This window comes from Periplaneta americana, chromosome 11, assembly GCF_040183065.1.
Source record: "Periplaneta americana isolate PAMFEO1 chromosome 11, P.americana_PAMFEO1_priV1, whole genome shotgun sequence".
Taxonomy (NCBI): Eukaryota; Metazoa; Arthropoda; class Insecta; order Blattodea; family Blattidae; genus Periplaneta; species Periplaneta americana.
This window is the reverse complement of record NC_091127.1, coordinates 37,150,427-37,175,907: the sequence shown is the minus strand read 5'-3', so window position 1 is coordinate 37,175,907 and position 25,481 is coordinate 37,150,427. Positions and strand designations below refer to the sequence as shown.

General features: G+C 33.9%; 1 protein-coding gene across 1 annotated transcript; it reads left to right on the top strand.

Moving 5' to 3' along the window:
* The first annotated feature begins 6,881 nt into the window (after window positions 1–6,881).
* Window positions 6,882–16,501, top strand: LOC138708939 (ejaculatory bulb-specific protein 3-like). Its single transcript, XM_069839321.1, has 2 exons — window positions 6,882–7,099; window positions 16,123–16,501. Exons 1-2 carry the CDS (start codon window positions 6,910–6,912, stop codon window positions 16,305–16,307), a joined length of 375 nt encoding a protein of 124 aa, XP_069695422.1. The 5' UTR covers window positions 6,882–6,909; the 3' UTR covers window positions 16,308–16,501.
* Window positions 16,502–25,481: the final 8,980 nt, after the last annotated feature.

The following is a 25,481-nucleotide window of genomic DNA, read 5'->3' as shown; positions in this document are numbered from 1 at the left end:
GACAAAATTACAAATACAGCAATGTTCTAAGGATATTATGCAGTGTTGAAAAAGTTGTACGCACATTTAGAAGTAATTTAGAAAAACGCTTGAATTAGTGCTCAAGGAAAAAGGACAGGTTTTTGCGTAAATATTCAGAGTGGTTAGGGAGTCAAATCAAATTTGCCGAAAGAGTTCTACAATAAATAAAAACTCGCCAAACGCCTAAGGATTTAAATCAATCTGTTTCAGGAGTGGGTAAACCTCGGAAATTATTTGAAGAAAGTGGCATGAAAACAAAAATTAAACATGTGTGGTCTTTGAAAGATCAGAATTCTGAAAATGAAATAGTTCTAGCTACTCAGTTGTCTTTGCTGGATTCAGGGAAAAGGGATGTAACATACGTTCCACAACAAATCACACAAACGACCCAAAGTGAAAGAAGCCAATAGTAAATCTAGGTTCCCAAATTTATCACGAAGCTGGGTGGGCATCGATCCCAAACACTGACCAAAATTGAATGAAGAATACCCTTCTACCAAAAGGACTCGAACCAACGAGTCCAAGCATGACGCCGTAGAACAGGACATTACGGCGCGGGAACTACTTATTAGACCAGCGTTTCTCAAACTATGGTCCGCGGACCACCTGTGGTCCTCGAGGTCTGTCCTTGTGGTCCTTCAAAAAAGACAGAATAAAAAATAAAATTCAAACGAACTGCGTATCGCACTATAGCTTAAAATCTCAGAGTTTGGAAATGACATATAGCAATCGAATTTCACTTTTTCTCCCAGTACTGCATTTTATGAAATTTATTACCTTATCCGTCTTTAGATTTCCCATTCTACTCTCAACAGCAAAAGAGGGATTTAAAGCACTATGAACGTGGTGTTTCTCGTCATCTTTTCCCTGCACATCTGGCGTCGCGCCTGTAACCCAGCCAGGGACCACCCTAATTCATAACAGAGGACCAAAGTACCGAATCTTAATTCTGTTTTAAAATATAAGTATACTGGTATTAAAATATGCTACAAAAATTATAAATTTGCTTTCGAAGGGAACAAGAGTGAGGTAGTCCGCGGAAATGTTCTAACTTTGAAAAGTGGTCCCCACTTCAAAAAGGTTTGAGAAACGCTGTATTAGACTATTGAATTTCATAATTTGCTTTCAAAACTTTACAGTCAGTAATTTTAAACTTAATAGTTTTACACACAAAAAACACTTAACTGCATCGTCATGTAATCTCAGGACTTATAATTCGCCCTTCTGATTAGTTTCGAGTAGCGTAATTATACACCAACAGCAGACACTCGGAAATCCCGGCCTTGTGACCGGAATGATGGAAAGCCGCTGCTTAAACACATTACAATTACAAAATAGTAGATGTGCGCACATTTCAAGTGAGAGGAAAATAGTGTCACTACATGTACAGGGTTGTTTCCGATCTCTGGTAACAAATTTGAATGACATCATGTGCGTCAGGAGTCACACGACAGCTGAACTGTGGCGCGAGATGACAGACCAGTAGTGAGTGATCTCATAGTCAGAGTGCACGGCGACTCACAGCAGAAATTCCCAAGAAAATCGAGCCTTTTTGGGAGGGGTAGGCTACATAACAACCCTTTCCGATGCCAAGTAAGTTAAGTAAAAATAAAAGAAGCCTGCAATGAACGAGGTTTCGTTATTTCCAGCAAGAAATTTTTCTTGCTACCATAATAGCTTTATAAAAATAAATTAATATTATCCGTACCCAAACGGATCAGACTGTATTTTGAATTCTGCGCATTTATTATAATTGGAAATTTATCTTTTGAAGAGGTGGAGAAGTTCAAATATCTTGGAGCAACAGTAACAAATATAAATGATACTCGGGAAGAAATTAAACACAGAATAAATATGGGAAATGCATGTTGTTATTCGGTTGAGAAGCTTTTATCATCCAGTCTGTTGTCAAAAAATCTGAAAGTTAGAATTTATAAAACAGTTACATTACCGTTTGTTCTTTATGGTTGTGAAACATGGACTCTCACTTTGAGAGAGGAACATAGGTTGAGGGTGTTTGAGAATAAGGTGCTTAGGAAAATATTTGGGGCTAAGAGGGATGAAGTTACAGGAGAATGGAGAAAGTTACACAACACAGAACTGCACGCATTGTATTCTTCACCTGACAAAATTACGAACATTAAATCCAGACGTTTGAGCTGGACAAGGCATGTAGCACGTATGGGCGAATCCAGAAATGCATATAGAGTGTTATTTGGGAGGCCGGAGGGAAAAAGACCTTTAGGGAGGCCGAGACGTAGATGGGAAGATAATATTAAAATGGATTTGAGGGAGGTAGGATATGATGATAGAGAATGGATTAATCTTCCTCAGGATAGGGACCAATGGCGGGCTTATGTGAGAGCGGCAATGAATCTCCGGGCTCCTTAAAAACCAGTAAGTAAGTAAGCATTATCATAAATATACACTAAGATAATATACGCAGAACTTATTTCATGATAATCGGTAAATTCATAGCGGAGTTATGTCATATTATTCTTGCCTCTCCACATAAAATTTGCAATTCAGTTAAATATTCCGGCATATTTGAGTTAATAACAATTCAGGTTTCGCAAACAGTGAAGACAAATATAAACATGATCGCGAATTATTACTATTGTGTCGTTTATTTTACCTGGGCCCTCCCCGTCCATACCCAGAGGCAGGAGAGCACCGCAGCGGGTCTCACTAGCCTCTACGAAAAACGAGTCCCTGCCGTGGGACAATATGTAACCCTGGTGTAAAGACTCTCGACCGTCATTTGTTTCGATTGTTTGCGAAATCAGTATTATCAATAATATAATACTCAATCGGCCTGCTTTAGTAATCAATGGGCCTCCTTTCAGCGCTTCCGCCACCTCCATGTTCCCTCGGCACTTCTGAGTCTCCCCTCATTTTGTTCGGCGTTTTAATTTTTTCCTTTCCGCACCCGAATCTTACAGAAATTTTATTATTCTCTTTGTAAATTTTTTCATATTTTGAAATGATTAAAATAAAAAGTAACTAGTGGCTTGTGGAGCAAATGCTGCAAACTAAGTTCATTAGACGTTCAAATAAACATTTTTCAGATTTATTTTCAATTAAGAATACCAGACATTCTGAAAGTTATTTGCTTCCATAATAATGAAAGATACCCTCTCTCGAGCCAATACTGAAGAGAGCCACTCATATAAATATCTACCTCCATGAAATATATGAAAAAGATACAACCCCACTTGATTAATAACTATAAAAATATTTGATTTTTAATAATATTATTATCTTACGTAAGTTTTATAGCTTTCAGTAACATAACTATATAGCCGCCACTCAGTAAAATATAGAAATCAAAATCTAATTTAAGTTATTCTCTACATATACTTATATAACCCCAAAACGTTTCACTTTCATATCATCAATATAACATTAATATGTATAATTAATGAAAAATAGTCACATTATGGCATTAACTACAATGATATTTAATTTCTAATGGTAATAATGTCATCAAACCACCTCAAGTTTTGTAGTTTTTAATATCCAATACACAGCTGTACCCAGAAAATTATACACCACAGAATCGAACCTATATATTATTTTTAGTAAAGTAAGTTTTTAATAACCAATTTAATTTGAGCTCTAAATAATTTCAGCATTCTTGCAGATCATGGCCTTCGTGTAATATTGTTTACTGTAGTGTTTGTTTTGCTTTATTCTGAAATGCAATTAGCTAGTTCTCAAAACTGACGATAGATGGATTTTGGAAAATAGAAAAATTATATTGAAAAATTGACATTTCAATGAAAACTACTATTTTTCTGAAAAACTTTGAATTCCAAGCTTCAAAATGAGGGGTCATTTATTAAAATCCGTTCAGCCTTTTTCCCATAATTTCCATTACCAGTTCAAATTATATATAGATGTTTAAATGTCTGTATTAAAGCGAATCAAGGTAATGATTATGTGCAATGAACAGCTGACAACATACTCATACCTCTATTTAACATTAAGGGGAAGAACCTACAGGAAATCTTTCTCACTTATTTTAAGTAGAGTCTTTATTTCCCTAACATAGTCTCATCTTCATGTATGAAGCCTTTTAAATACAAAATTTTCACTTTTGACTTTTTATGGTACAGTCACAGACGTAACATATGCAAAAAATGGAGTGTTATAAAGAAAATGATGTATCTGCTCTCAATAGTATCATGTGGGCCATTCACGTTTGTTAAGCACTATTACCATACCAAATTTGTCCCCGATTAAAATATACGGCACCGAAATTCCGTTCAGTGAATCAGTAAAGAATCTGGGTATTTACATAGATAAAAGTTTAAATTGGAACATTCAAGTTGCAGAAACCTGCAAAAAAGTATTCTCATTAATCCACTCGTTTAGGCGATTGAAGAATTTTCTTCCCTTTTCCATGAAAAAAAAAGTTAGTGCAAACACTCGTGATGCTCCACTTCGATTACTGTGATATTCTGTTTACTGATCTAAGCGTTACTTCGGCGCAGAGACTACAACGTGTCCATAATATGTGCTTCCGTTTCGTCTGCAATATTCGCCGGTCTGATCACGTAACACCATCCCTCCAAATGTTGTCCTGGCTCCGTCTAGAAGATCGTAGGAAAATCCACTGTCTTTCCCTTCTCTTTCACAAATTGCATTTCTCCACTCCTGTCTATCTTGCGTCTCGTTTTCAACATTTATCCACCCATCATAACCTAGACACACGATCACAACACTCCTCAATATTATCCATTTCCTCCCACCGAACATCCTCATATATTCATCTTCTTTCACTGTGGCTGTTCCTCGGCTTTGGAATTCCCTACCGAGTAATGTCAGGGACTGTCAGACGTCAAACCAATTTAAGAATAGGCTAACGAAATATTTTTCTAACAATTCTTGTTAACAATAATAGCTGTTTCAGGTTTCTCAATGTTTAATGGTTTTGTATATATATATATCACAGATAAATATCTCAATTATCTCATTATTATTATTATTATTATTATTATTATTATTATTATTATTATCATTATTATTATTATTATTATTATTATAACTATTTCTTACCAATGTTTATTATTGTCACACTAACATTAGTTATCCAACTTTCATTATTTACTTTCATGTTGTTTTATGGTCTAGATATTAATGTAATAACTATGTAAGCAATTGTATTCAATTAGAATTAGAGTCTGGCTGGGCGGAAGAGAAGGCCTACTGGCCTTAGCTCTGCCAGATTAAATAAATAAATTATTATTATTAGAATCACAAATATTGTCTTAAATGGAAGCTAAACGACTGCTAATCAATTTTGTTTGATGCTTTTTTGAAATTTTAATTTTTATATTTTTATTTTGATTTTTTATGAACAGAAAGAAAAATTGCACATTATTTTTAACTTATTCTTTAATTTGCAATTTAACAATTTCCTCTTACAAAATTATTGAAGTATAATGTGAGAATATGCCCTGAAAATTTTATTAAATTATCTCTATTATTGTCTGAGATATTACATATTAAATGTTGAAAAATGTAAAATAAACAAACTTCGGATATTCAAGGAGACTGTAGCGCAGCGGATATTTAAAAATTGCGCAAAACAATTATTTTCTTCGTAACGACCTTAAAATTTTGTTCAAATAAAGTCAATATTATGAAGTATTTTTATGCTAAAAATTATAAAATTATGTTAATTTTGACACATATTTGGTCATTCCTGTAGGTCCTTACCCATAAAATAATGTAAAACACAATTAAGTAATTTTATTCATACAATAATAATAGTACATTATGCAACGAACCTATAATGGTAGTAATTAAGACGCGAGTATGTTTATGAAACGAGGGCAAGCGAAAGAGCGGAACTGACCTAGTGCAATACCTCGTAAATTGTGAGATGTGCGCAGTCGCGAAAGTATTGATTTTTTCCGAGGAACAAATGTCATTGACCTTGATATAAGCTAGAGAGTAAAATGAACATTAATCTTGATATAACCTGGAATTTGATTTAGACATTGAAAAACGAGATGACAGATTGAATTTATTTGAATACTATTTACAGTTAACGCTAATTATTATAGTAACAGAATATAACCTTCTGCGACAGTATTGGATTTCCAGCCTCCGTGATGTTTCGCTAGTTGTCTTTCGATTGCATACCCGAGAATAATCGATACTTGTGCTTTCATATTGCTACAATGGTGTTTTCTGACTGGTGGAACACCTGAACTTTAATGAATAAGTGTACTTTAATGAGGTCCATTAAAGGGCTGCTACCAGGTGTATAATTACTACATTTCGGCATGGTCGAACATAAAATATTTTATTGTAATAATTTCATCATGTCTGTATAAAGTTAATTCAAAAAGTAATTGCAACATTTACAAAGATTACTTCTTCCACGTGCCATCAACTTTATGGCATAGCTCCCAGAAGGTGACAGGAGGGAAGAGACCATAAAATACTTGTAAAATTGCAATTGAATTACTGGTATTGTTCCCTTTCTCAGAATTTTCTTAATTTTAACATTAAAATTTCATTGCTAGAAGATAATCTGTAGTGCAGAAACATTCTGTGGTTATTCAGTTATTCCCTTATCAGTAGTCGCGTACAGGTGTTAATACCGCGAATTACGATACAAATAGAACAATATTTTGTGCATTTTATATCTTTAGGCTAGCCTTTCCGACGTTTTTTCAACGTCGTAACACTTCGTCTAGTGATGACACCTGTTGTTTCTCTCGTCCTTGATGAGCCATTAAAATCGTGGTTAGAATTAAGTACCATCCGAACTGTTCAAATATTGACACGGTATTTGCATGAAGGCGTGACAGCGATGACGTGACTGCAGGTATAAATGTTGGAAATGCTATTGCACATGGCACATCAATCGAGATGGACAAGACAGTGATTGTAGGTCTTCTTTGTCTGCTCGCTGTGGCGCTTGTCAGCTCCGACAAGTACACCAACCGCTACGACCACATCGACGTGGACTCCATCCTCAGGAACGAGAGGGCGCTTGGTGCTATCGTGAAATGCATCTTGGAGAAAGGACCTTGTTCACCTGAAGGACGGGAACTGAAAGGTTAGTTAAACATAGCTTTACGCACTTGAGCTATATCTGTCTGGCTCTCTTATGTCTGCCTATTTACCTCATGTAATCTATCTAGTGTAATCTACCTTAACTTATCTATCTAGCCTAATCTACAGTATCTTAATCTATCTTGTCTATCTAATCTAATCTATCTTGTCCATCTCATGTAATCTATCTTGTCTGTCTATTATAATCCATTTTGTCTATCTAGTCTAATTTGTCTTGTCTATAGACTCTAATCTAGCTTGTCTGTCCATTCTAATCTATTTTGTCTATCTAATCTAATTTTTGTCCATCTCATCTAATCTATCTTGTCTATTCTAATCTATTTTGTCTATCTAGTCTAATTTATCTTGTCCATCTCATGTAATCTATCTTGTCTGTCTATTGTAATCTATTTTGTCTATCTAGTCTAATTTATCTTGTCTATCTACTCTAATATAGCTTGTCTACCTATTTACTCGTAGTATAATCTATCTGGTCTACCTATCTTGGGTAATCCATCTAGTCTACCTATCTCGTCTAACCTAGCTTATATATTTCGTTCTACTCTCTCATCTGCCTTGTCTACCTATCTACCTACTATTTCATCTTTCTTTTCTACCTATCAACTCTTTTATCTATCTTGTCTATCTGTCTGTATGTATGTATGTATGTATTATGTATGCTTGCCTGTCTGCATATCTATCTGTCTGTCTGTCTTATCTACCTACCTACCTATCTTATCTATCTTGTCTACCTATCTTATCTATCTTGCCTACTTACTTTATCTGTCTTGCCTACCTACCTTATCTATCTTGTCCACCTATATTATGTATTATGTTCTACCTACTTATCTTATCTTGTCTACATATCTATCTAACTTATTTATCATGTCTGCTTATTTTATCTATCTTATATATCTTGTTCACCTACCTACCTATCTTATCTATCTTGTCTACTTATCTACCTATCTTATTTATAATGTCTACTTACCTTATCTATATTATATATCTATCTTGCATATATTGTTTACTTATCTACCTGTCTTATTTATCATGTTTATTTATCTTATCTATCTTGTTCACCTACCTACCTATCTTATCTATCTTGTCTACCTATCTACCTATTTTATCTGTCTACTTAATCTAAGCTATTGTTAATCTTCAGGTTCTGAAATAATCTTGGCTGGTACGTTAGCTATGCCTGTGTGAACCAGTTAATTTATAATAACTGTGACAGATAAATTATGTAACTTTATAGTTTCGCAGTAGACTATGTAATAAAGCATGAAGTAGCTGCAATATATGTACGTGATAATTAATTTTAAAAATCTACTCGTTTAATACTCCGTAATAAAAATATATCACTTAATAACAGAAAATTATATTATCTTCAATTTAGCTATACTTAATTTAAGATAAAATAAAATGGTATGTTATAGATTGACAAAAATGCTAGATTAAGTGACAATAAGTGAACTTCAACTGTGTTTTGATTATATTTGAACATATAGTAGCCTATATAATAATAACTTTGGCCGAAACATTCATTCAAACATAACCTTGACATTTACAAGTTTCTACATTTATTTAGAAAATCAGTAAATTAGGAAATTCTTAATTTTCGTATTCATATTATTCACTCATACTCCCTTTTTATATGAAAGTAAATTTTTCTGAAATGTGATAACACATTTTAACATTTATTTTAATACATAATTTGCATATAACATTACATTCTTTAATATTATAGGCCTACACACTGTAAAGTCATTAGAGTAAATGTGAAATACAGATTTTCCTTTGTAACAGGCGAATTACCTCTGGCCAATGTTGACAATTTAGCGGTTTTCTCGCTAAATCTGGCGATTTTAAACTGTTTTATGTGATTTTCTTTTTTATATCTTTTCTATTGCTTACACGGACTTAGCGAGTTTCTCAACACCCTTTAGTGACAAAAAATAATACTTTCTATTGGTAATAAGGAATCTAGCGACTTTTTAAATACGTTTGAAGATTTTAAGGACACTTCAGTTGGCAACTCTGCTAGTGGCTATTCAGTCGAGAGTGTTTTCTTGTGGTAAAGGCATGTTTCTGGCGTTGCTTTGTATTTGAGTCAATTTTAAACAAAGCGAAATGACACATTTTAATTATTCATTCCCACAAAGATTTTTCCATGAAAAATAGAATAAAATTTCACCAAACAATAAAATAACATCAAAACAATAATTTTTAACTAATTTAACAAAAATTATTCACTCATCATATGAGTTAACTCAGTCGACACTTGAAGTCAAGAGGCGGTTCAGTTCCCTAGCGTTAATGTTTCACAACGTCCCACGGTATAAAACTTAGTGAATAAATTTCATAAGGCGGGAAACGTTAAACATGAAAGAAATCTAAAGAAGAGCGAAAAAACTAACCGAGGAGACTTGGAATGACATAGCTTTCGACCGAAAATTTCCCTTACCAAATCGTTCTTGCGCAACTCGCAACAAAATGATGTAGGTTCCATGCAAATGGCGATTAAGTCGTTCAAAATGTCTGAAGTAAAAGGACTGACTCTTTCAGTAGCTACTTGTTTACTTGTGCTAAGTACATGCATCTTAAAAGTCTGTATTTGATAACTTGTTGCGGAATCGGTTGTTGTTGCTTTGCGTTATGTAACGAGAATAAGACTGCGCTGTCAGTAAGTGCTGGCTTGTTCGCCGATAACACGAATGTTGCATGGCGGTTCACCGCCGACTGGATCACAGTTACTTTGTCTTTAATCACAATCATATAATTTTATAATTATTGTACTTCTTTTATTTTATTCAATGTATAAAGTATCACTTTTGACACTATCTTCATTGATGTAAAGTTAATGGTGTATTAATAAAATGGACATTTTTCTACATCTATTACTTACTACAAAGTAGGAAATGAGTTAATTTTTAATTCATTATCATGAATGTAAAGTGTGAAGTAAAGTTACATAACTTATTCTGCACATTTACTAAGCCAATTCCAACCACATATTTCTCATAGCATACCAACCAAGAATACTTGCACAATCAGCCACACTTTTCAGAAACAAAAGCGAGCTTCGTTTATATTTGCAGCTGAATTGCGTTAACAATAGAAAGCCATTATATGAAAAAATAGTTATTTGAAAGAAAGTCACATCAAACAATAGGGTTAGAGGAGTTATATTCCAACACCCACGTTGTACAGTAGTAGCAAAAAAAAAAACGGACCGACCCTTGTAGTTGATTTCAGAGCCTTGTTCACTCCAGAGCACGATAGACTGATAACTAAGACTTTCGTGGTTCGAATCCTGCCTGGAAAGGATATTTTTTTGTTCCTTATTCAAATTTATTCCCAATACTTTTCGATTGCAGCGATATTTTACTACTTAATTAAATTATTATTCTCAGAATATGAATTTTACCAGCAATCGAAAAGTATTGGGAATAAATTTGAATAAGGAACAAAAAAAGTTTCCTTCCCAGGCAGGATTCGAACCACGAAAGTCTTAGTTACCAGTCTCGCGTGCTCTGGAGTGAACAAGGCTCTGAAATTAGCTACAAGGGTCGGTCCGGTTTTTTTTTTCCACTACTGTACAGCTGTCAAAAAAAAAAAAGTGGCCGCACTCGTGAACAGCGAATATTTTCAAAGTCCACTTCGGGTCGCGGCGATGTTACACGATGCATGTGCTTGTACAAGCAGTTCCGGAACTATGAAAGTGTTCCATATCTGCTCCTCGCAGACCAGCGGTAGAGTGCTTGTTTAATGATTCAAAGGTTCTGGGTTCGCGCCTTCTTCAAGTTTTCATTTTATTTTTTAATCGTTCTTTAGCGATGTAAATGATACTCAAATTATCATTTATATCGAGTTATCGTTCTTGATGGATATCATGTTATTTATATTTTGTTATCGTTCTTTAGAGATATGAATAAAATTCAAGTCATCATTTGTATTCTGTTATCGTTTTATAACGATATGAATAATAATTATTATTATTGTATCTCCAACGGGGGTTAGCCCTATTTTACATATGTATGTTAGGGCTATAGTTTTATACACAAAAAAGATAAGCATAAAGAGAAATGGAAAAGAAAATTAAATTAGCTTACGCGATGTAAACAAAACATAAACAATCCGTAAATTAGGCATTGCGATTGCAAAACAAATATCAGTTATCAATTTGAAACATACAAAAACATTAACAACACATATACGTAACACTTCTATAACACAAATATGCAGCTTTCCGTACCATACATCATAAATGAATACACAATAGTCACATAAACACAATCAAACTATAATTACGACATTGCGACGACATCAAGCATCCCATAACTGACTCACATACATAACAAATCAAGCATCCGTTGCAACACATACACTTCAACATAGTAACCACACTTTTAAAAGTTACAAATTTGGCTCCAAGAAGAATAAATAGGACACTGTTACTAATTACTATTCTTCTACAATTTCTTAAATACATCTGTAATAAATCTGTGAAATTCCGATATGAATAATATTCACGTTTTTTATATTGTTATCGTTCATTAGCGATATAAATAATATTCAAGTTATCATTTATATTGTTTTCCTTCATTAGCATTATAAAATAATATTCAAGTTATTTATATTGTTATTGTTCTTTCGCAATATAAATAATCTGTATTTTATGTAGGTAATTATTATAACACAAATAAACATCTTTCTTTGTAAAATAGGTTATTTTATTTAGATAATTAAATACGTATTATATAATATCTTATATTAATTAAACAAACCGATATTTATCATTTATATTGTGTTATCGTTCTTTAGTGATACTGTATAAATAATATTCAAGTTATTTATATTGTAATCGTTCTTTAGCGATATAAATAACATAAATTTAATATTAGGTTTGGAAAAATCCAGTTGCATAATACTGCTATTAGTTTTTCTTTTTGTATTATTACATTATACTATCTTGGACTACAATAAAATGAAAAGGAGTAACGAGGAATTGAACCTGAGACGCTGACATCTAAATTCCGACGTTCGTCCGCTGAGCTACGAGGGCAAAAGTGTGGAAACATTTTCGGAAAAATTGGCCCAATCACACTCTAAGATTTTCTGATGATTCGTAGAAGCTAGTCCAGGATGCCGGGGGCAAAGGCTAATTGAGATTTCCCGATCTCTGATAGGGTCAAACATCCTGATAGAATTAATGTTTAACTCTTGCCGTGACTTTCGGTGAAGTCTGGAGGGCCCAATTAGTCAAATCCACTCTCCTCATCTCCACGCTTGGGCCCCCTGAAATTTAATAAGATGCGAAAGAGATAGTGGTGTGCGGAAAGCAACGGGATGTTACCGCATTTAGGCCTATCCTTCCCAAGAAAAACTGCAAACATGAACAAAGGAAGCTTTTAATAGAAGAAGAAGGATCTTCTGCGGACCTCTGGAAAAAGAACTAAGGAAGAGACTAGTGAAGTGCTTTGTGTGGAGTGTGGCATTGTATGGGGAAGGAACATGGACATTACGACGAAATGAAGAGAAACGAATTGAAGCATTTGAAATGTGGATGTGGAGAAGAACGGTGCGTGTGAAGTGGACAGATAGAATAAGAAATAAAATTGTGTTTGAAAAAGTGAGTGAAGAAAGAATGATGCTGAAACTGATTAGAAAGATAAAAAGTAACTGGTTGGGTCTCTGGTTGAAAAGAATAATAGACGACATTAGGATATGTGGATCATATGCGGAGACTAAGAGGAAGGCAGAAAATAGGAAAGATGGGAGATTGCTGGGTTTGCAATGAAAGACCTGCCCATGGACAGAACACTTATGTATGTATGTTCAGAATGCCTGGAATATCGTGTCTAAAAACAGTTGCTATTTGCAAAGATTAGTCAATTCCATGCCCACTCGACTGCAAGATGATCGAGATAAGAGGAAGATAGACTAAATATTGAATTGTGGCTTTTTGTTTTGTTTTTTGAACGCTTAATTGTTTGAATGTTTTAAGGCCGACGCCAGTAAATTTGTTTTGTTTATGCCACGAAAGATATTTTTATTGAGAATAAAATCTTTTTTTTTTCCATTTGCAGCCACAATATCATAATGATAAAGTCATGGCATAATATATTAATGAACCTGATGTTAATTAGTAAAATAATCGTAAAAGAGAAAGGAGCCATTATGTATAGTTTGTCTCTCTCAAAAACAGAACAAAAAAGAACATAAAAAACACGTGGTTGTAGTCGAACGCAGGACCTCATGAATAAGAGGCCTGAACGCTACCATTATGCTATCGATAACACACAGAATACTTCAATTATAACTGTAGATATCAGGCAACGTGGTCCAACAACATGTAACATCGCCTGTCTCCGAATTGTAGCGAAGATACCCGAAGGGCACTTTGTTTCAGGAGAGCGGCCACTTTTTCTTTTGACAGCTGTACATGTAGGCTACACAGTCTGTCATTTAAAAGAAATGACTTCATAAAAATTGCCGATATTAGATTTTCTGACAAGACACGGGTTGCTGTATGCTCTCCATCTGAAGGCGAGAGGGGAGGCCAAACTCATAGACTATTATCCCTAATCACCAGGGCAAAGGATTTGAAGTACTATAAAGTAATGGTGAAATATTGTATATACAACCAAAGTTGTTGTGAACTTGAATCGAGCTACTGCACTGATCAAGCAGGAGTACAGTTCAGTCAATGAAAATTACACGCAACTTGTTGTGAAATTATTTCAGAACCTCAGTCAATCAATCAATCAATCAATCAATCAATTGACGTAAATTTTAGGAAACAACAAAAAAGCTACAGTATATTACGAAGTTTACAAACATTGTATTTTTTTTTCTTAATGATGTATGTGATATTTTGAGAAGAGTTTTAATATATTAATGATTTATTTTTTTTATGAATTTTCTTAATTTTCACAAGATGAAAATTAATAACATATCCTTTCAAAAAAAAAAAAACAAATGCATTCAATTATTTAGTTCGAAATGAAATGTATATACTATAATTATATAGGCCAATATTTTAAATTTATACTATGTAATATTCATTTGTTCTCAAATAATTTTGTAACAAATTGTGTATAATTTTCCATGACTGAACTATACTTCTGTTTCATTAATGCAGTAGCTCCGCTCCAGATCACTAAACCTTGGGCACTACGCTTCGCCATTACCTTATAGTGTTCCAAATCCCTTGCCCTGCTAATCACATATAACAGATTTATCAGCCTAATGCACTTTCAAGACAACTTTTATCACTTTCACTATGCTACCTTCTAGCGACTGCAAAAGAAGTCACGTTATAGCCCTGATTGAATTACATAGAGTAATAGCACAGTCTATTATATACAGTCACGAAGCTCAATACGTAGTAAATATGCATCCATAAATAGTTGCTGACACTAGGATCGCTACTATCACCTCATTACAGACAATGCGAAATAGTACTGACACAGGCTATTGTTTCTAGTACCCTCAAAACTCAAGCTTCGTGACTGTGTATACTAGACTGTGGTAATAACTTACAGCAGTTCTTCCATCTAGCGGCCGTTACCAAAAATCTCATTTTCGACAGTGGAGATTCTAGTAGTTGTTCTCTTTTATATGTTGCCATTTCATAATATGGCTATGATCAATCTTAGGCCTGTATATGGTGAACCTTAAGTAATGTCATTAATTTCAGGGATTGTTCGGATTAAATTTCTGCACATTGAAAGGGGAAAACTAAAATTATTTCAATCATTTATTATCATAATACACTGCTCTCTTAAATGTCCTAAGCATATTGGAAATGAAATCCATGGATTTCCCAAAACGCGCTATGAAATGTTTCATATAAAACTATTTTACCTCGAAAAGAAAGCAATAACGAGCAAAATATATTGTATTAAACTTTTTTTTCGAAATATCTCAAAGAATACCCCGTAAAATCAAACATTTTACGGTTCAACCTGTATAATGTGATCAGGGCTAGTAGGTATGTGTAAGGGATCCTAGATCTATCACCTACTTCATTTTTCTTTGATCTTTTAGTTTAACAACCATTATTTTAAATGTCATAATCTTTACATTTATTTAATATTACAAGAATGAAAAAGTGGAAGTAAGGGCGGATTTGAAAGCAGAACTTCATGTATACAAGTGTATGGTGTACGTTACTCTAGACCGCAGATGGAGTACAAGCTCCAAATGATGTCTACTTAATAAATCTAAAGTGGCATCTTTTGAAAACTATTTTTAAAATGATTGTCTCCGCTCACAATCCGCGTGTGTTGGAATATACCCTCCAAACCACAAGATTTTGTATAGGATTCATTAAAACATTGTTTACCCTCAGCTATCTCACCTTCAATTTTAACCCCTTCGGAAAAAAAGTACTCCCTCCGTTCCAAAATATGATATAATAACAAACAAAACAAGTTTCATTATTGCGCATGCGCGCACGAAATGTTTCGCGGTGTGGTACTTCGTTCAGTAGTGAAGGGACTATCAGACAGTGCAGTTGTAAATGATTCTAATCTTCTGTAGTGCATCAAACTATAATATTTAAATAGTTCATTATGAACAGAAATCAAATGGGCACCTGCTGTGGTGTTCCTGTTGCAGAAAACGTAACAACAACCCAGACAATTATTTTGAATAGAACATCTAAGGCACAACAGTCGTACAAAATGGGTTATAATTTTATTGTAGTTTTTATGTTAATTTGCCTCTCTCAAAATAATGTTTGTTTTTTTTTTATTTTATTAATTTGACATCACAGAGAATGAAATGTACCTAATTTTTATGTTTTTCTTATGTTAATTTATGGAACAAATAAGTATCTAGAAGATACACTGAGAACTTTAACAAATGTATAACATATTTTGGAACAGAATTAATTACATCTTTCTATACCATATTTTGGAATAGAGGAAGTAGGAAGTATCAATGTGTTTTATGGAATTATTGACCTCTCTCAAGTAGTTATGACTGTAAATTTTTAATATGTTTCTTTCTTATATACAGCTGACCTGCCGGAAGCGCTACAGACGGATTGTGCGAAGTGTACCGACAACCAGAAAACTTTGATCAGGAAGGCAGCCCGCTACCTAATTGACAACAAGCCGAGTTACTGGAATGAAATCAGCAACAAATACGATCCTGAGAAGCAGTACGTTGAAAGCTTCAACAAGTTCTTGCAAGAAGCATAATGTTGCTGTCCTGATTAGTGAAGTCCATATCTTCCCTCCACTGTGTATAAATCCATCAACTTAAAAGCACTATCAATTTCATCATATAAATTGCATTGTTATACTGTATAATGTACTACATGGCATTAAATTACTGTAATTTATGTACAAAATTTCCTAGCAATAAATGCACAAAAACAGCAGCCTGAAAATAAGTTGTAATTTTATTCTGTTTACCTATGAATTTGTCTTACTTTTCATCACCATCGTATAGCTTCAAATATTGGCTCTCTTCTTCTTCTTCTTCTTCTTCTTCTTATTTAAGGGTGTATATTTCAACTATAGCACTTAAAACATAAATAGTCCATTGTGCACTCCAATGATCTGGAAATGAACCCAGAAGACCGCAATGCGACACCAGCCTTGCGATACTACTGGGTTTACTTTCCTGAAATTCCTCCGGAGGCAATCCTATGTTTCCGAAATAACGATATCTGATTTGACTTAGACCTGGACAATCCAGCAAAATGTGAGGTGATGGCCATAGGTAGGAAGTTCGTACCAAAACAGTGGATTTCAGGTGAGTACAACAAGGAGTATAGATGTCATCCACGCCTCGCCCTACTCCCGCTTGCTACGACGATACTCAGTTCACATAAACAACGCATAGTATCATTCTGTGGAGCTGTGTACAATCGTGAATGGTTTGAAGAATATTGTTAATTTATATTAATATTTTAGGTTCTGAATAAAGTGAGTTATTCTGTTATTATTGCATTATTTACGTAATGTTAATATTATGCATGATTATTCTTTGTTAAATGTTGACGTCTCGTGCTGCTATGCATTCGGTTGCGTTACAGTCCAAGTTCAACATCGGAATTACGATACGAACTTCCTAGCTTCATTACAATAGAAATTAAAAATTTTCTTGCAAGCAATTATGGGTTTAATATTATGTGCTACATACGAGATACACTGTTAGATTGACAAAGTAGTTCTTCACCTGATGATAGTAATAAATACTGTATCATATTTCAGATTTGCTCCAGTAACGTCTTGTGACATATAACGAATGAAGTTTATACAAAAATTTAAAAAGTTGAAATTTAAAAAACTATCTCCAGGTACAACAGCTTCCCTTATACTTAAAATGAAAATAACTGAAGTATTTTATTTAGTAAGAATTTATTATTAGTAAGAAGTCAAAATGAAACTTTTTTAGGTTAACTTGATAACAAAATAGAGTAAACTAAGAATCAATAGAAATAAAATGAAGTACCGGTATTACAAATTAACAAGATGCATATTTAAAATTTACAGAGTGTTAAATATAGTAATATATTAATACTAATTTAAATTACATATTCTAAATATCTTCTATTTATAATTTGGATTTATACATTATAATTTTTAAATATAGATACCGGTACTTTAAAATCATGTCACTATACATTTTAGTCAATAATTAAGGCTGTGTTTTTTTCTCCAACAATTATAACGCATTTTGCCATTTTAAATAAAATTATTTATTTCTGCTGTAAGTTTTCTTGGAAGGAATTTAATATTGTACATTTAAAAATGGGTTCCAATTGAATTTCGTTCTCGACATCGCAATGACGTCACGTAGTCCCAATTGTCCTAGCTTCAGTGTTAGCACGTACGAAACCTTCAACCAGACCGGAGAAAGTAACAAGCTCTAACCTGTTCCCCCACTTCCATGCTACACTCCGCTATCAGTCAACCTGTATCTCCTCCATCGGGTCCTGAACTTCGAAATCTAATTATAACTATCAAGTCATTAACATTGAAATTCACAAAATTACAATAATTTTAATGTGTGTTCTGTGAAGATAAACCGAAAGAAAGGATTCGGAATTGCGTCCAATATTGTGAAACTAATCTAAAATTGAAATTGATTTTAGATGATAAACTGTTGGGTGCCGTATTACAAAAATATAAAAAAGAAATGGAAAAATAATGATATTAGTTTCAGGAATTTCCTATGGACCAGGGATTAAATAGGCAATTGTTGAAAGTATTTTCTACATCAAACTTTGTTCATAATACTTTATCCAACACTTCGGTAGTAGGCCTATGTAGAGAAAAATTTCTGGTGGTAAACAAGTCAAACTTACACAATTATAAAACTGAGATTAGCCTACTAAAGAAGGAGATGTCCCGATTATTTTTAGTGAGTATCCCCCACATAAATTCTTACACTAGTGACACCAAAGCGGAGCATCTTTAGGGCGACCCTAATTACTTTAAATGACGAGAAACGAAAACGCAGCCCAAGTAACGAAGACAATTATTGTATTATATCTCATGCTACTGACCGCTTTAACACATCAACCTAGTAGGATTGTCGCTATGCTGAAGATGAGTTTGTTACGGAATTTAAGAGGAAGGAAAGGGGAAAACAAATGATCTGAAGTGTAAAATAGGGAGACTACATAAAAAAATTGAACACTTCACCAAAAGCAAGCAGAAGATTCTGTAAGGGTGTACTATTTTAAAAATAACAAAGGTCATGGTGCAACTGAAAATCTGCTTTGATTGCAACACTGTAGTAACTCTGAATTTAAATTCTTTTACAACAATGTTTAAAATTTAATATACAAGTGCTAAAATGTAACTAGAACTCAAGAAAGGAGTGCTTTTGTGGGACTGTTGCTCTCTAAAGGGTCTCAATGTATAGTCCGGATCAGCTTACTTAATACCCTAAGGTTGAAACATAACTTTTTTTCCACTATTACTACATATGCTAGTGGATTATAGAGATTTTCTAGCTCTCAGGTTGAGTTTTCTTTTACCAGCTTCGTTTCGAATTTCGGGTACTGACAAATCCTACAACTGGCAGTTTTTTTCTAACTGTTATATTGGCAGCAATAATTTCGGTTAAAGTAAAGCAAACTGATGAAAATACAAGTAAGTAAATACATTTTTAGGTTAGGTCTCATGAATCGTAAACTCCTTAGTCAAAGCAATAAATTTCATGTTGCCTGACATACTAATTCTAATTGCCAACATAATATGCGAGAAGTCCAGGAGGAAAATATACTATTTCATAAATAAATTATTGAACAATTTAGGAAACACTTCGCAACATAAAGATGAGATGTGGTAAATAAGCAAGGCATTCTTATTGTTAACATTATATTATTATTATCATTATCATTATCATTATCATTATCATTATCATTATCATTATTATTATTATTATTATTATTATTATTATTATTATTATTATTTATTGTGATTTTACTCTCTTTGGTGATATCTGGTATTAGTTGGTAACACTGAAAAGACGGTAAAATTAGATCCACACTATACAACAGAAAAGGCTATATTATTTCTTCATCATCATCATCATCCTTCACGAATTAGGCCTCTGTAGACCTGTTTCGGCCCCATCTAGCAGTCTTCTTAAAGGTCTTCCTGGTCGACGATGTCCTCTAGGTTTATACTGCATCATAATTTTTGGGATTCTTGAATTTTCCATTCTTCTTACATGATCTAGCCAATTGAATTTGTATCTGCTGATTTTTTCTTCTACTGACTCTACTTCTAATTGTTCTAAAATTCTTGTTTGAGGCTTGAAAGTTATGTAATTTTCCCTAAGATAGGTTACTAGCCTTATCGTTAGGTAGTCCAGTAGTGGAGCTGCCACTTTTAGCCTCTGGACAGGTTTGTAATGCAGCATTTCCTCTGCATTTGATGAAACAGTTATACCGCTGTGACTCGGTCGCCATTTCCTCGTTGGTAGAAACAGGGTGGACCACGGGAAGGTGAGGATGGCATTTCGATAGGAGAGGCTGTATGTTTCGCGTCACTATCCCTTCTTCACCCCATATTATTTCTTAAAATCTCAAATAGGCCTACCAGAATATGTTCTCATTTAGTGGATGTCTGTCTGGAAACGTGGTTATGCAGCTTATAAAGTCTAGACTGAAGGGTGAAGCTGAAATTTTTAACAGTATTGAGTTGCTGTGCAGTCTGATTACAGACGAAATGTCAATTTAAGTAGTAATTCCAATAAATAAATTAGAGTAAAGGACATTTTTGAACAGCAAGATACAGTGAAACACATACATAGATTAAAAGAAAAATAAATATTTTGCTGTGTGAAATCCGAAGGCCTGTGTACTATTGTTGAGTACTGGTTCTATTGTTGTGAACTAGATGGCGTCTGTAGATGTACTACTGATTTGTTATGAATATGATTTTGGTGATGAATGAAGCCAATGTTATTCAGGAATATTGTGGCCCCAATTTCCTGGCATTTGCCTTACGGTTGAGGGAAAACCCTGAAAAACCTCAACCAGGAAATTCAACCCGACCGAGAATCGAATCCCGGCCATCTGCGTGAGAGACCAGCATGCTGACCCCTACACCACAGAGGTGGTCAAAAAATAATTAAATTTTAGCCAAAAAAATTATGAAATTAAAAAAAGGGAGGGCAAAGTCTAATTGAGATATCCCGGTCTCTGATCGTGTCAAAAACCCTGATAGAACTTATATTTAACCCTTGCGGTGAAGTCCAGAGGGCCTAATTATTCAAATCCACTCTCCTCGCCTTCACGCTGGAGCCCCCTGGGATCTTAAGATGTAACAGAGAGAGTGGTGTGCGGAAAACAAAGCTACCGCATTTATCTTTCCCAAGAAAACTCAAACATGACGTGATGATCTTTCCACGGTAAAAGATTCCGGATGTAAACTGAAGAATAAAAAAGTATATGTAGTATTAATTTGTGGATCTAGAAAAAGCTTCTGAACAGTCGATTGGAATAAACTGATGGGGACCCTAAAGAAAATAGGTTTTGATTGGAAAGAGAGGAGGCTACACAGTAATCTTGATATGAAGCAACGAGTGAGTCAGGATAGACGAAGAAATGTCAGAAGGAAGCGAAATTGGGAGAGGAGTAGCCTATGTCAAGAATACCTTTTATCACCTACAGTGTTCAATATCTACTTGGAGGATATAGTGAAGAACTGTTTTCAGAGCATTGGAGGAGTGATAGTAGGAGGAAGAAGAATAAAGTGCGTAAGATTTGCTGATGATATGGCGTTGTTAGCAGAAGAGGAGATGATAGAAAGGGATATGCTACTGGAGCTAAATGACAGCTGTGAGGAGTGTAGGATAAAGATAAATGCAAACAAGATGAAGACCATGGTTATGGGAAGAAAAATAAAGAAAGTAAACTTGAGAATACTAAATGAGGCGGTAGAGCAAATGGACAGCTTCAAATACTTGGGGTGTACTATAAGCAGTAGCATGAGCTGCTGCCAGGAAGTCAAAAGGAGGATAACAATGGCCAAGGAAGCTTTTAATAGAAAAAGGAGTATCTTCTGCGACCCTCTGGAAAAGGAACTAAGGAAGAGACTAGTGAAGTACTTTGTATGGAGTCTAGCATTGTATGAGAGCAGAAACCTGGACATTACGACGAAGTGAAGAGAAGAGAATAGATGCATTTGAAATGTGGATATGGAGATGAATGGAACGTGTAAAGTGGACAGATAGAATAATAAATGAAGCTGTGTTGGAAAGAGTGGGTGAAGAAAGAATGATGCTGAAACTGGACCACGAAGAGGTAAAGGAATTGGTTGGGTCACTGACTGAGAAGAAACTGTTTACTGAAGGATGCACTGGAAGTAATGGTGAGCAGGAGAAAAGTTCGGGGCAGAAGAAGGTTTCATATGATAGACGATATTAAGATATAAGGATCATATGAGAAGACAAAGAGGAAGGCAGAAAATAGGAAAGATTGGAGAAAGCTGAGTTTGCAGTGAAAGACCTGCCCTTGGGAAGAATACCATGAATGAATGGAAAAAAAATATCATCTCAATACATGTTAACATTTTTTCAATTTTTAGTAGCTATTATTATGTTTTTAGAAGGCTATTTTACGTCGCTTTATTAACATATTAGGTTATTTAGCGTCTGAATGAGATGAAGGTGAAAATGTCGGTGAAATGAGTCCGGGGTCCAGCACCGATAGTTATCCACCATTTGTTCATATTGGATTGAGGGAAACCCCCGGAAAAACCTCATTCAGGTAACTTGTCCCGATCAGGATTCGAACCCGGGCCACCTGGTTTCACGGCCAGACGCGCTAGCCGTTACTCCAAAGGTGTGGACACAGTAGGTATTATTAAAGATAAAAATTTTGGAAACATTTCTTGAAAATCTTGTTTAGATGTCTATAACAATTTTGAGTAACGTGCACCCAAACTTCAAAAAATTAACATTGTCGAGATAGGCAGTATCTTCTTATCCTAAACTAACAAATTAAACTATATTTTCATATCAGCGTTGTAAAATGTGTTATGAAACAAGTAAACGTTTAAATTCAGTCTAATTAAAATCTGCATGTAAGCTGAAAATAAAATATGAATACAGTAGTAGCAACGGAAAAAATGGTGCAATCATGAGAAGTAATTAGTTATTTATGCAACGATCATAATATGTTACCTATTGAGACGAGTGCCGGAGTCAGTTTCGTACGCGAGCGGAGAGAGTTTTAATAGCCATTGTATACAACTGTTTTTCTACGACCTGTAGTAAGGTTAGACAAAAATTCATTAAAAATTAAAATTAATGTTTAGATACATACTTCTTTATATTGACAATAAATTAGCTCATAAATTATTACTTTATCTTATAGGTTTATCACAATTTAAGGGGTTAGGTACAGGCTGTTTAAATATTTTTACGATTTAAAAATTATTTATATTTTTTTTTGTCCACACCTGTGGAGTAACGGTCAGCGCGTCTGGCTGCGAAACCAGGTGGCTCCGGTTCGAATTCCGGTCGGGGCAAGTTACCTTGTTGAGGTTTTTTTCCGGGGTTTTCCCTCAACCCCATACGAGCAAATGCTGGGTAACTTTCGGTGCTGGACCCCGGACTCATTTCACCGGCATTATCACCTTCATATCATTCAGTCGCTAAATAACCTAGATGTTGGTACAGCGTCGTAAAATAATCCAATAAAATAAAATAAATACTTTTTTTTTTCAAAATTTACTTCACTGTGCAATGGTGATGCGTTTCCCACATTACTAAAAAACTATCCAACATTCTGTGATGAAATTTGTTGTATGTATTTATGCATGTTATATCTACAATATGATGCAAGATCACTTCTATACCTGTGATAGATTGATAAAAAAAATAAATTCATTTTTTTAAAATGGTCAAATATCAGTATTTTCTATTACACAAAATAAAAAAAATATTATCTATTAAGGAATGTAGTTGAAAGAGCATGATATTGTAAATATGAGTTTCAGCAATAAAATAAAAGAGAGAGAACATGAAAAAGTTAACAAGTTTTTGAGTTGTGAGAGAAAACTTCATCACTGCACAGTAGACTGGTAACATTTTGAATTTTGAAAAAAATATATAAATATTTTTTTTTAATCTTAAAAGAATTTTTCTCATATAGCAGAAGGACAGTGTTTTATACATACCAATTTTCATTATTATACAAGATATAGTAATGGAGGAAAAAATGTTGAGTATTTCCAATAATTTTACTGCTGTAAGCTGTACCTAACCCCTTAAATAAACATGTAATAGTCGTTAAAACTTAACTGAAGAATATTGCAGAAGAATCTTTTAAGTGTATTGTAAATATTCATAATTTAAATATGTATGTAACTATTGTATTGATTAAGGCTGGTTGAGTGAAAGAGAAGGCCTTATGGCCTTAACTCTGACAGAGAGAATAAAACATTCTATTCTATTCTATATGGAAGTATGAATATGGTTTTAGATAGTCGGAGACAAAAGAGTGACGTGAAAAAAAAGAATGCAAGTGAATCTTATTTGCAGTTCCTACAGGTACGAAAATAAAATATAAAATCACAGTTCTTTCTTATAAGTTTAAACGTTAACTGAATTATAAAAATTATTGAATAATGTCTGATTTGATTCAAGTAAGTTTGATGAAATGGAAATGATGATGATGATGATGATTATTATTATTATTATTATTATTATTATTATTATTAAGTTGGCTACACTTTTGCATTGCACAATAATTTCATTTCTGTATGGTCCTAGAAAGTAGTATAGGCTATTACGATACAAGGTTGGGAAGTCCTTTTTACAAAATCGAGAAAAAGTTTGAAAAACGAGCAGAGCGAGTGTTTCATTTTCCGAGATTTTGTAATGAACTTCACAAACGTATATTGTAAACATTTTTTGCACGACCATATTTTTAAAATTGCAAATACAATATATTCTGCTTTGAAAATTTAGAGCAATATTATTCCAACGCCTTCGCAAAACTGCACTGTAATGGTAACTAAGTGAAAATAAGTGCAATGTAATGGATCTATTTCAGTATAGTTTTATGTTATGAAGAATGGTTTCCTTATCAACAAGTTTCTATGTGGGAATTCTAACTTTCAAGGCCTAATAACAAAAGCTGCAAATACAATAAAAAAAACACGATCGTGCAAAAAATAAATTACAGACCAGTTCTTTAAACAGATGAATCACGGCATCATTTGCTCTAGATTATATGACTCTTCCCAACCTCTAATTGAGTGTATAAGTTAGGATGCCTGTGTTATTTGTAGCTGTGCTGTCTTTTTTCATTTTACTATGCAAGGAAATAAAAAGAAAAGGGAATGACGTAAGCGAATAACAAAGAACGTAAAGAAATTTATATGAGAGGAGGAAGAGTAGTCATCACGTATGTAAGTAAAATAAACCTAACAAAAATCCCATCATTCCAGTAACCTTCAGACGTGTTCTTTGCTTTGTGTTTATTGTAGATTACATCAGCAAAATTCGCTTCCATGACTTTGATTGAAAACAAAATAATTATATAGCTTCTACTTTACTTTAGATTTCGTTTTGTATTTTTAGGTCTCGCAAGGACCTTCATTTTAGCCACACCTGTATTAGAAAGAAAAGAGAGTATCTTTTCCAGCGAACTTCCGCTGCGAATAACATCTAAGCCTGTAGTAATCTTCACAAAATTAGTCAGAACGCAACAGCTCGCTCTGTAACTGTAATGATAGGGTTTCTCAAAAGTAAGAGATAGCTTAAAGTGTTCACATTTTCTACACTATTTCAAAATTCTGGCACAAAAATATTACACAAGAAATGAGATTTTTTACATCATCACCCATTGCCATAACTTCATCCTAGATGTGCACTTCGAAACAAACAGAATGGGC

Excerpts from the sequence above, each read along its gene's own strand:
- LOC138708939 (XM_069839321.1), top strand. The coding sequence starts at position 6,910 with ATGGACAAGACAGTGATTGTAGGTCTTCTTTGTCTGCTCGCTGTGGCG. Across the intron at positions 7,100-16,122 it reads TGAAGGACGGGAACTGAAAG|CTGACCTGCCGGAAGCGCTA; the intron begins GTTAGTTAAACA and ends TCTTATATACAG.